This window comes from Stenella coeruleoalba (assembly GCF_951394435.1).
Source record: "Stenella coeruleoalba genome assembly, chromosome: 9".
Lineage (NCBI taxonomy): Eukaryota > Metazoa > Chordata > Mammalia > Artiodactyla > Delphinidae > Stenella > Stenella coeruleoalba.
This window is the reverse complement of record NC_137155.1, coordinates 41067203-41079422: the sequence shown is the minus strand read 5'-3', so window position 1 is coordinate 41079422 and position 12220 is coordinate 41067203. Positions and strand designations below refer to the sequence as shown.

Here is a 12220-nt window from a genome sequence, read left to right as displayed (position 1 = left end):
GACACTTACATGTGCATTTGCAAAAAAAGAGACATATTAAGCAAGTAGAGGTAGACCACAGAAAGCTCTCCAGCCTGTATATAACTATAATAACATTCATTAATAATAATGTTATTTTTATAATGGTCACATCACTTCAATGTTATTAGTTTCAAAGCCAGACTGATTCAGGTATAAAATTTCTGATGAAATCTAAAGCAGTAATTGACTAAGTTATGTTATAAGATGACAGAGCAATTTATTAACTAAACAATTTGTTTTCAGCACACTTGGGAGCTCTGTTCCCATGGACAGAGATACAGATAGTTAAATTAGGTCCACATGATAATATCAAAGATATCAAATGGATTAAAATACTTCCATCTTGAGTTTTCCCTTAGGAGTTTGAATAATTTACCACGAGCTTATAATATCCCCTAGAATGTGTAGACAGACGTCATGGTCCCAAGTCTACTGAACCCTAATGAGGTTATAAGTTCCTCCCGGGTGTTGCAGGTCTGTGGAGGCTGTTGCTTATCTTGGTTCATGTTTAACCCAGTGGCCTCGGATGCAGGAGGGGTCAAAATCTGTCAGGAATGTGAGTGCCCTTTTGGTCTGGAAACCAGACAAAATAATCAAAACCCAAAGTGTAGCTTCATGAATACTACCGAAGGACAACAACTATGTTTTCTCGCGTTTCCTAAGGTCATATTAGAAATGATAACATTACTTTTGTAAATTGGAGAATTAACAGTTACAATTCTCTGTACCTAAAAGACACTAATGGCAGACTATTCCTTTGTTTGAACTTCAAGCTCTCTCTTATCCAGACCTGAGTCTTAGACTCTCACAGCTGGGTATTAGGTCCTAATATCAAAATCTGCTACCGAACCACATGTGATCAGTGTTTTGCAACAGAGAGAATAAATGATGGCTCTTGGCAGGTGTCCCAGGCAACACAAAATTCATATGAAATTACAAAAGATGATGAGTAGTCTGATTAAGATTTATTGCCTTTATTCACCTTGATTACTTATTGTTCCCCGAGCATTTCTTTCAGAATAGGCTAATTAGCATACCTTTGGGCTCCAAGCAGAACAAAATACAGGAAATTATGTGTAGAAATCAGTAGTGTTGGACAGTGTCTCTTTTCAAGAGAGTGTTTAGCAGCCTCTGAATAGTGCCGAAAACATCTGCTGGCAACGAGCTGCATAAAGCGCTGGTCAGGTCACTTGGCTCAGCATGAATTGAAATTATTAGGGAAGAATTTACTCGCAAAGACATAACAAAGCATCCCCTCACCTCTTCACAATATTTCAGGTTAACCGACTTGCCATCACTTCGAACACAATCCAGCATCCTCGTTTTCATGCCATTTCCACAAACTGCCTTCTCACTCAGCTGGCACGTACTCCAGTCTGGAAGGAAGGGAGCATATCAGAACAGAAGGCTATGCATGAACCGGATTTCAAATGAAACTCGGATGACCTGAATCCCATATTTAATTCACAACTGCTTCCTAAGCCCCGCAATCAATCATCCCACACGCAGAGCGTATGGGCCCCGGCTTTGAACATATCTGGAGTCAAATGGAAATGCTGGCGTTGCACATCGCTACAGGGACTATTCCTGAGGCAGATGTCTCCCTGACAATCTTGCTAGCTAGCTGTTTGGTGATACTGTAGAAATGGCTGTGGCCTGCAGATCAAATGTCATTTAAAAACTTTTCTCCTAACGAAAGTAGAAATTTACATTTCAACATTTTTGTTTAAGCAAAGTAGTCATAATTTTAATGGCTCGTACTTTAGGTAGTTATATCCAAATAAACCTGTCTTTCACTTACTGTCCGTACTGTAGAGTACTGTAAAATGTATGCTTATTTATTTCAAAATCACTTTGGCCATATTTATTTAATTCCCTTTATTATATGTCTTTTGCAAAATAATTCTTTCTTTCCAGGGTAACGTAGCATGCCCCAGAGAACTGTGATTTCATTGTGTCATGAAAGGAAACTGAAAAGAAAAACCAAAAGAAGCAAAAAGTCAATCTGACTGCTGTGTGTCACTGTACAGTCTCTGGGGTTTATTTTGGTGTGAAAATTACTTGGGAAAAATTCCAGAGTAAGCTTCAGTGTTGCCCTAAGTCATACAAACCATGAAAGTCTTCTTTCCTAGAGTATATGCCTTGATGGTGTGAGATGAGGGTTTGGGAAAGAAATGGAATTTAGATTAAGCCTTTTTTTTCTTAAAAAACCCTCATCTATCTTTTTTCTCCTATACCTTTGATAATATTTATATCTCTGAAATGTTTATATTCTCTTCACGCACTTCTTGGCAAGCTTAAGATTGCTGATGTCTTTACAGCAGACTAATCATGCCTATGAACTGCCCCCACGGAAAGAACTGTTGTCCCAGTATTCACAGTGATTAAACACATTCTGAAGAAGAAAGACATCTTTCAATAAACTGATACCCATGGGAAGATATACCTTTTATGGGCACCTTCTGAAAGTGGGAGGGTGGCTTAAATAGGAACCCTTAGACTATTCTCCGTCTGCCTTAAGAGCTAATGTTTGTGTGATCATTTCATTCTCTATTTTGATGTTTATGAAAAATAAGGCAGATAAATATTTCTTTCAGTTAATATGGAATTATTTCTGGGAGAGGAAGCAGCATGTCCAAAAGGCACGCGGATGGAGTTGACCAACACTTCCGGAAATGCTGCTGAGCTGACAGACGTGGGATTTGGCCTTTAACTCTATAAGGAGATGACTATTCACATACCTGTTACATTATAATCATAGTGAAAGCAGTTTTTGTTCAGGTTACAGGGTTCCTTCTCAACAGCATCAGGGCAGGCTCTTCCTTCATCAGCAGGTTGTCTGATGGGATCAGCTGACCTTTGCCGGAAACTGTTTTGATTGCAAGGCTGACAAAGAATAATATAACTCCTCAGAAAGGTGAATACTCAGCCACACAAGAGCTAATGTATTAGGGAGAGCACTGGAGCAAGAGCTAGAACCTTTGGGACACTGGCTAACTTAAACAATCTCATAACACCTCAGTTTCTTCATTTATAAAATCAAGGTGTTGGATGAGTTTCTGATGTTCCAGCTAGCTCTAAGATGCTGGGAACAGGGAATGTTGTCTGCCATTCCAGTACACAAAGAATGTTGTCTGCTGCCTCAGTTCTACAATGATCAAGGCACCAGCCACTGCAGCTGCTGCAGGTGATGTGCCCTAAGCGAAACAGGATGGAAGAAAAGAGGTAGCATTCTGTGCTTTGGATACTGACCCAAGATAGTTAAGATACATGTCTAAGGAATAATTTCAATGAGCCCAGATTCTTGCATCTTCCTATACACAGGAAAGCACTAAAGTCATTAACTAGAGATGTCTTAGTGATTAGTAGTAATCTTTTGATGTCTGTATGTTCTTTCCCAGCAAAAAACTCCTGTTTATCCTGGCTCCTCCTTTACCTTTTCAGAGCAGTTCCTCAGAGCTATCTAAAAGGTTGTCTCCCAGGCTATAACCCTCTGTAAGATCCCCGAATAAAGCTTAACTCGCAACTTTTAAGCTGTGTGTGTTTCTTCAGTCGACAATGCTTAAGAGATGTGTCTAACCTGAAAAGATATCTGCACCCCCTTGTTTATTGCAGCACTATTTACAATAGCCAGGATATGGAAAAAACCGAAGTGTCCATCAATGGATGAATGGATAAATAAGTTGTAGTATAATTATACAGTGGAATATTATTCAGCCATAAAAAATGAGGATTTCTGCAATTTGTGACAACATGGATAGACCCTGAAGGCATTACACTAAGTGAAATGTCAGACAGAGATAAACAAATACTGTATGATCTCACTTATGTGCAATCTAAAAAACAAAAGAAAAAACAAAACTCATAGAAAAAGAGATCTGACTTACAGTTACCAGAAGTGGGGGTAGGAGAGAAGGGAGAATTGGAGGAAAGTGGTCAAAAGGTACACATTTCCAGTTATAGGATAATAAGTAGTAGGGATGTAATGTACAACATGATGACTGTAGCTAACACTGCTGTATGTTATACAGGAAAGCTGTTAAGAGACTAAATCTTAACAGTTCTCATCACAAGCAGAAAATTCTTTTCCTTTATTCTTTTCTTCTTTCTTTTCATCATACCTATTTGAGAAGGTGGATGCTACTGAACCTATTGCGGTAATCATTTCACAATATATGTAGATCAAACCATCATGCTATATGCCTTAAACATACAATGATGTCTGTCAATTATTTCTCAGTGAAACTGGGAGAAGAAGAGCCTATGTGTCGAATATTAATAGATACATCACATCATCCACACACAAACACATACATATGGTCATATTAATTACTGTAGAATACTAATAACTAACAATACTAATAATACTAATACTAATAACTACTAATAACTAATACAGAAATTATAATCTATCTGTTTATCTAATATAGTTGACAGGACCTGAAAAATGGTTTTAAGGGTGAACTTTAAATAACTAGTTATATACAACCTTTATTTTTCTAATGTGCACACATATACGCACACAAACACAACTTAGCACGAATTAAAAAGACTGGTTGCCATTCTCCTACTGGTACGGTCTTGTTTTGAAAACATTTGGTTACTAAGATCAGAAACAGTAACTTCAAATCTGATGCTATGGAATTAAATAGAATAGAAAATCATTTGCATATGCTTGTGAAACAGCTGATTCTTTTTTTTTTTTTTTTCCTTCGGTTCGCGGGCCCCTCACTGTTGTGGCCTCTCCCGTTGCAGAGCACAGGCTCCGGACGCGCAGGCTCAGCGGCCATGGCTCACCGGCCCAGCCGCTTCGCGGCATGTGGGATTCTCCCGGACCGGGGCACGAACCCTTGTTCCCTGCATCAGCAGGTGGACTCTCAACCACAGCGCCACCAGGGAAGCCCGAAACAGATGATGCTTAATTGCAATTTAACCTGTATCCAAGTCAACTGCCAGCCCTGTTTTGCTCCTGCTCTATCAGTTGGCTGCTAATCAGCATCTTTAATAATGTTAACACTGAAATAGAAAATTAATTTCTCCTTGAAAACATGTATCTGTCCCATATTATATTTCAGCAAATTAATTCCACATTAGATGTATCTTTTCCATGATTCGATGCCATTCTGAAGTGTGCAGCTTTACAAAGGTACACAAGGGTAAGCCAAATTTCCCACATCATCAGCCAGTTCTGTTTCAAGTGACTCTCCTCCCAGGGTCCCATGGAAGAGGCCCTACGGGCTGCTGAAATCTAGAAGCTTTGTGTGATTGGAAACTCTCAGCTGGCTTTCCAGGCCCAAAGAGGCTCAAGAGTCAGTGTGTGGAAAGAGATTCACTGATGCACAGCTTTCTTCTTTCTATTCCCTTTCTTACCAGGATCTTCTGCGTTTTAGTGTCAATACTCCTGCTGCCATACCCCTACCGTGTGAAAGACTATTCTTACAATTTTAAATGGATTGGGCAAAAAGCAAGGGATGATAATAATCTGACACCATTAAAGTATTTTTACTAGATTTTCATTCTTTTTCCCTTTACCTGGAGGGAATCATTATCACCACTGCAGTTTTTAACATGCTGTGAATTCATAAGCAAATGTAAAGGCATTTTGGGACTTCCCTGGTGGTGCAGTGGTTAAGAATCCGCCTGCCAATGCAGGGGACACGGGTTCAATCCCTGGTCTGGGAAGATCCCACATGCCGCGGAGCGTCTAAGCCCTTGTGCCACAACTATTGAGCCTGCGCTTTAGATCCCACGAGCCACAACTATTGAAGCCTGTGCTGGGTTTAGGAGGACGGTGGAGGAGCATAAAGCTTGCAAGAGGTTGAGCTGTTTCAGTGTGAGTCCAAACACTGCTGATTTTAAATGGCACAGTCATAAGAATGAAGTAGCCAAAAATACGCCTTGCTTTGGTAACTAATTTAGTAACCAAGCTATTATTTTCTTAATAATATTTTTAAAGCTTTAGTGGTAAGGAATTAAGCAAATTCTACATTAATAAATGGTTAATTGTCTCACCAAAGTGCATCGGGTCCACGGACCCCATTCAGTTATCACACAATCCTCGGGACATGGTAATTTGCACTCTCTAGAGCCCAGAGGCATCTCTTCTGGGTCACAGAGGTAATCCTCTACATGGTCAGAAGGGCCATCCGCCGTGTTCTGCATGCATCTAGAAGAAAACATACCTATCAGTGAAGGAACTGGGACAACTGAACAATGGCCAACCCGTAAGGTACAAGGTTTTTCATAAGACAGCACCATGGAGATGGGGATGGGAAGCTTTGCATTTAATGGATAAAATTCTCCAAACATAAAGACGTAAAAGGATCTCTGCCTCCCATACCTAGTTGTATAGCTAATGATTTAAGAATCTATGCTTGCATGTATCATAATCTTTTAAAGTTATAGCCACTGTGTATACACTCTGTGTACATCAACTATGTGTCTTCCTCTTAAAGGAGAGGGTCATTTACACCCATATATGATGCAGAAACTAATGAGTTCACCGAAGATATTCATAGATGGGTTACAATTTTGGAATATAATGCATGTTTTTCTTCTGAGGAAAATGGTGAATTCCATGGAGAAGGCAGATTCATATATGATGGAAGACAAGGCACACTGAAATCTCCTAGGGAGAGATTTCAGTAAGTGGTTTTGAGAAAGTAACTGATGGCATTTATCAAGTTGTTTTGTCATTTCAAAAGTAATTTTCGCTTCCCATCTGCTGATAACCTTAAAAGAAAGGCAGAAGTGAAGAGACAATCATAAGAATAATAGCGCAAATTCTCTAAACGTGGTTGTTGGGATCTTCCTATATCTTGACCTTTTTTATTCTTAGTTTTCCTTTTAACAGAACAAATTCAAACATTTTATTACATTTCATTCTATTGTAAGCAGTCATAAAGGGCTCCTTAGTCATCTCTTGGGAATCTAATTAATGTGGCTAGTACCAGACTTAACTTTTACTGTAGTTAATAATCTCTCAAGGCACTTTTCGAATAGAAGAGAAAAACTTTATCCCTCATTTGTAACTCAGAGAAGGTCAACCAAATTAATAGGTTTGGGAAGAGAACTGCACTGCAGGAGATGAAAAGGAACGCTTGAGCTCTTAAGCCTCTCAAACCCACTGCAATGTTTTAAACTGTTGGTTGCATTACATTACCAATTATATCTGGAATGTCAACTTTTCTCAGGGATTTACAATCAGTAGGGACATTGCATCTTCACAAATCTCTGCAGAATCACGTTTCTATACAGCGCTGCTAATTTTAAGAGAAATGTGGTTTTCCTGTGGAACGCATTCAAAGACTGGAAAACTAAGCTGTTATGTCTTAACTGGGTTTGTAAGCTGGAAAAATATCCACACAAATACCCACCTCTGCATTTTTTTTGATACTGAATAAATATATAAAAGGTAATCACAAAAATATGCAAATGTAGACAGACATTTACATAGTTTCATTGTTGAAGGAAAAAAATAAATTATAAATTTCTCTGGGAGAATTTTAGTTTCCCAGGAAAAAAGTTCTAGCTTCAGTGGCATTTTAAAAATGTTCTGTTGACAGCAGCTATGAGAGGACGGAGCAGACGGGACAGTTCAATCTCCAAAGCTGGATTTGCTAAGAAAAGATTACATTAATGTGAGGCCCTGACATGATGTACAAAGATTAACTTGCAAAATTACCTATTGATTCAAAGTTAAGGACAGATGTTCAATACTCTATTAAGTAGTTATGTGCATAAAACTTTGTTTTCAAAGGTATTTCTTTTCCTTCGATTTTTACTATACAGGTAATAGATTCATTTTAGGAAAATCACAAGAAATAATACAAATTCACTACATTCTATCAGAGATAACCACTCTTAACAGACTACTATATTTAAACATACATTTTCATTTCATTAAACAGGAGCAAACTTCACCTACTATCTGTACCATTTAGGAAAAACATCAACAATACATTATAAAAATCTTTTTGTGTTATTAACTGTGTTTCTAAGACATAATTTTTAATGATTACATTTGAATTCCATCTTTTGAATGTGCCACAATTGCTAAAAAACCCTTCTTGTTGACATTCAGATTATGTTTTATTTATTTGAGTTAGTATTAATGATACTTTTATCACTGCAGAATAGAATAAATATTTGGATCAAGTCTTGAGCCCAAAGGGAAGCACTTTAAGTTCATTTGCTTTCTTCAAATTCCTGGCCTTTTCTCCTTTCCATAGGAGAAGGGATTATGCTGTGAGAATACTGAACTATTTTAGAAAACCACCACCAAGTTGGAGGCCAAGCGTGGGCCCAGATGCCCACCACAGTTGTAGCAATAAGGGGGTGCATTGCCTGCAGAAAATTCAAAAGCAACAATAGAAATAACCAAATCTGTTTGGTTTTTATTATCATCATGTGCTGGCAATTCTACAAAAATGTTAGTGAAAAAATATTCCTTCCCAGCAGGGCAAACCACTACTATTACTCAGTCTTTGATGTCACACCATCCTAAAAGAGAAAGAATGAGATATTTTGAAACCTGCCCTCTTATAGACTCTTCTGTCCTGAAATGTCACCCAATGCTTGCATCTAACAGGACATTTGACCTTAATTAGCAGAGGGTAAGGTTTGGGAGGTATACTACTGAATAAAGAAAGAAACATTATTACACAATCAGAAATTCCAATCAATACTGATCTTCTGTTTTCTCTGTTTGCATTAAAAATGTTTACTGGAAAAATAAGTTGCCTAGAAAAGTTACTGTGTTTAAGATGTGTTTGGAAATGTTGAGAATACCTATTCACAAAGCAAAAAGCAGCAACATATACACAGCCGAAGGGAAAGCCGAAAGAAGTTCATTATTATAATTTTTTTAATAACAAAAAACACAACCTGATCAAATTTTTAATATAAGAAAAATATTTTTATATTTGAAAGAGAAATTTTAAATTTGGCAGAAGATTGGCAGAAAACAGAATCTCTGTCTTTTTCTTCCCTGTTTCCCTATTAACTCATTACCTCCACCCCACCTCATCCACCTTTAAAAGTTATTCCGTAAAATAACTTGAGAGTTCAGATGGGCTTTTGAAAAAAGAGATAGAGACTATTTTTACTGGAAGAAATGTTTTACATAGTGTGCCAAGGTTTTATGATATAAACGTTAACTTGTTCTACTTTCCTACTGAAACAGATTAAGAAATAGGAATCTTAAATTCATGAAAAATTATGTCATGAGTGAGAATGGGATTCTTCACAACAGTTGTTGTCAGGTTTGGGATGTTTTTATGTTTTTCTTTACTGTGTGTCACTCAGCAGAGTTAGAAGAAACTGGTTGTAGTTAAAGAGTGACAAGAGACTTGGGTTTGAATGCAACTGTCACTTTACTAGGTGTGTGCTCTCAGCACACTACTTAGTAAGTACTTCTGAATCTACTCTGTAAAGTGGAGATAATAAAGCCTCATATACTTGTTTCCCAGGTTTGAAACCCTTAAGGATCATATGTAGATGGTGTAGGGATAAGTTAATGAGTTAATTTAATTGTATTACAATTATTACAATAATTTAATTGTATTAGGTTTTAGGGAAGTTCTGTGAATACGACAGGGTCTCAGTTTGGAGAAACAGGATTTAATAAAGGGGACAGACATGTAGATGGATCTTTCAAAACAGTGAGGGGTATGTGGGGTATTATAGAACAAGGCTGCTCAGTAGAGCTTTCTATGACAATGTAAATACTGTGCTGTCTCACAGAATTGCCACTAGCCACCTCTGGCTATCGAGCACTTAGAATGTGTCTAGTGTGACTGAGGAAATGCATTTTATTTAATTTTAATAGATTTAAAGTGAAATAGTCACACGTGGCTAGTGGCTGCCCTACCGGACAGTGTGGTTCAGAAAACAAATGAGAGGCACTAGCCAGCGGGGAGGTTTAGGGAAGGCTTCCTAGAGCAGATGAGAGTATTCAAAAGATAGCCAGTTTGATACAAAGGATAAAGAGTTTACAAAAGATTATCACTAAGATACAGTTAGAAATGTATTTGACCTTTAAGGAAGAAGTTACTGGGGTTGGAAAATCTGCATTCATTCACCTCGCATTCAATATGCAGCCCTTTCCCTGCAAGAGTACCTTGAAGCAAAGCTTCCTAAAATCAGAAGGCAGAGGATGATACACTGCTGCTGGAAGCAGATCCCTTTAGAGCTTTCTATGAACACAGACTCCATAAAAATAAAACTGAAGACAATTTCATTCAGGAGATTGGGAGGAGGGCAAGCTCATGTTGGCACATGAGAAATCGGGAGGTGGCTGTGCCTTTGCTTCTCTGTGTAACTAGGCTTGGCCTTACCTCACTTTTCGGGTTTGCACGCCCTCTCCACAGTTGTCCCGCATGTTCACAAAGGTCACCTTGCAGATGCTCCATGGCTCTGTAACCCATACGTACTGGCTGCAGTCACTGTGGCAAGGGACGACCTCATACACCTGAAACGCACACGGTTCTCAATGACCTCACCTCACGGAACCCCATGAGGTAAGTGGGAACACTTCATATCACAGTTATCATGATATTCTTGTTTAGCTACTCTGAAGCCTTTCCTTTACTGTTCATTATTCTAAAACAGGAATATAGAGGATCTCTTGAGAGTTCTAGCAGTGAAGGGTACGGCTGTGTTGTATTGTGCTGCTCCTCTATCACATTGCAGCTGGAGATTGGACCTCATGGACCACATCAGACACATTCCATACTTTCCTAGACTGACCCTTACCACATAGCATTGTAATTTCCTGGGCCATATGTCCTGTTCACAGTTTCATTTGTCTTCAGTACTTAGCCCAGGATGCTTGCTCATATATCAGGCATTCTATAGAGATTTGTTGAGTAAGATGAATAAATGAATAAAAGAATTAATAAATTAAGTAAGCATATCAAAGTAGCTGTTTTCAAATAAGTTTAATTTGGCCTGTTTTCCAAATAAGTATGTATACCAATAAGAATTTTGTGTGTGTGTTCCATATATGAAACTAAATTAGAAGATAAATAATATGAAATAAAGCTATCTTAAAACTAACTAAACCTTGGAAGCAAGGTCTGAAATTGGTCTCATATTACACAGGTACAAAGCGGTGAGGGCCACATAAAACAAAGCAAATTGTCTCTGCTCTGGTGCCCAGAAAGGCTTGCAGCCCCAGGTCTGGGGTGGTGTGCTTGGCTGTTTCAGGATTTTTAGCACAATGAACCAATTATGCTCTTTTCTCAATGAGAAAGAAGAATGACTAAATAAATGAAAAAAAGGACCATAATCCACTGCAACAGAGCTGACTCAACCATTAAAGAAAAATGTCTCTCTTAAAATCATTTCAAAGTCTATGATAACTCTTATTTCCTATTTTACATACACACACACACAAACTACATGAATATTTCATATAACTATTTAATTCCAGAAAATATAAATAGTCCTCTGGAGCCATTCTTTTGTGCAAATTTTAGTTTTACTAAACATCCAAGTAAAGTGAATAAAGTGGACCTATTCCACATAGGAATAAAAAGTGTGCACTGTTGGAGTGAGAATCTGTAATTACTGTCATAAGTTATCACCTTCACGTTGGGTGCTGTATTAAAATAGGACTAAATACTATTTTAGTATTTAGTAAAATATTACCCTACAAGTTGTGGAGAAGGGAACAACTGAAGGGAAAATGCCACCTTTCCTAATCTTTTGATGGCTTTCATTTTAATCTCCTACACTGGAGTGAATACAAATCAGTTCAGAGCCACCTCCTGCTACCGCTTTGAGCCCACCTGCACCTCTGCCTCTCCGAGAAGCATGCGACCATTAACAGGAGGGGTCATTGCCTTTTCAAGGGTGGTGAATTATGCTTGCTCTCCACTATCCCTGTACCTTAGGCCCTGATAGTGAAATGAGAAAACACATGTAATATGCTAGGAAAACAGAGGGAATAGCTGCAGAAAAAAAATTTTATGGAAAACATGTTTTCCCCTATAAAAGATAAGAGAAATAGCAGGAAAAGAAATACATTCTCTGATGTCAGGAGTAAAATGAAAGCAAACAGCACTCTATTATGAACGATGAGGTTTAAAAGTTCTTACCTGGGCCTGGAGTAGTGTTCACCAGGAATGAAGAAAAGAGAGAGAAACAAAGATAAATTAAACAAAGATAAGTATATTTGATGAGAAGAACTCATGTT

The 12220-nt window shown here is 38.1% G+C and overlaps 1 protein-coding gene and 1 long non-coding RNA gene across 3 annotated transcripts in view; one reads left to right on the top strand and one right to left on the bottom strand.

Moving 5' to 3' along the window:
- THSD7A (thrombospondin type 1 domain containing 7A) overlaps positions 1 to 12220 on the bottom strand; it is a 458451-nt gene that overhangs the window by 27050 nt on the left and 419181 nt on the right. The window contains exons 15-18 of the mRNA XM_079931758.1: positions 10359 to 10492; positions 6034 to 6187; positions 2763 to 2907; positions 1282 to 1397 (exon numbers count right to left, since the gene is read on the bottom strand). Coding sequence (XP_079787884.1) covers positions 1282 to 1397; positions 2763 to 2907; positions 6034 to 6187; positions 10359 to 10492 — 549 coding nt within the window. The remainder of the gene's footprint in view (positions 1 to 1281; positions 1398 to 2762; positions 2908 to 6033; positions 6188 to 10358; positions 10493 to 12220) is intronic.
- LOC307191610 overlaps positions 1 to 12220 on the top strand; it is a 98702-nt gene that overhangs the window by 69023 nt on the left and 17459 nt on the right. The window lies entirely within an intron of this gene.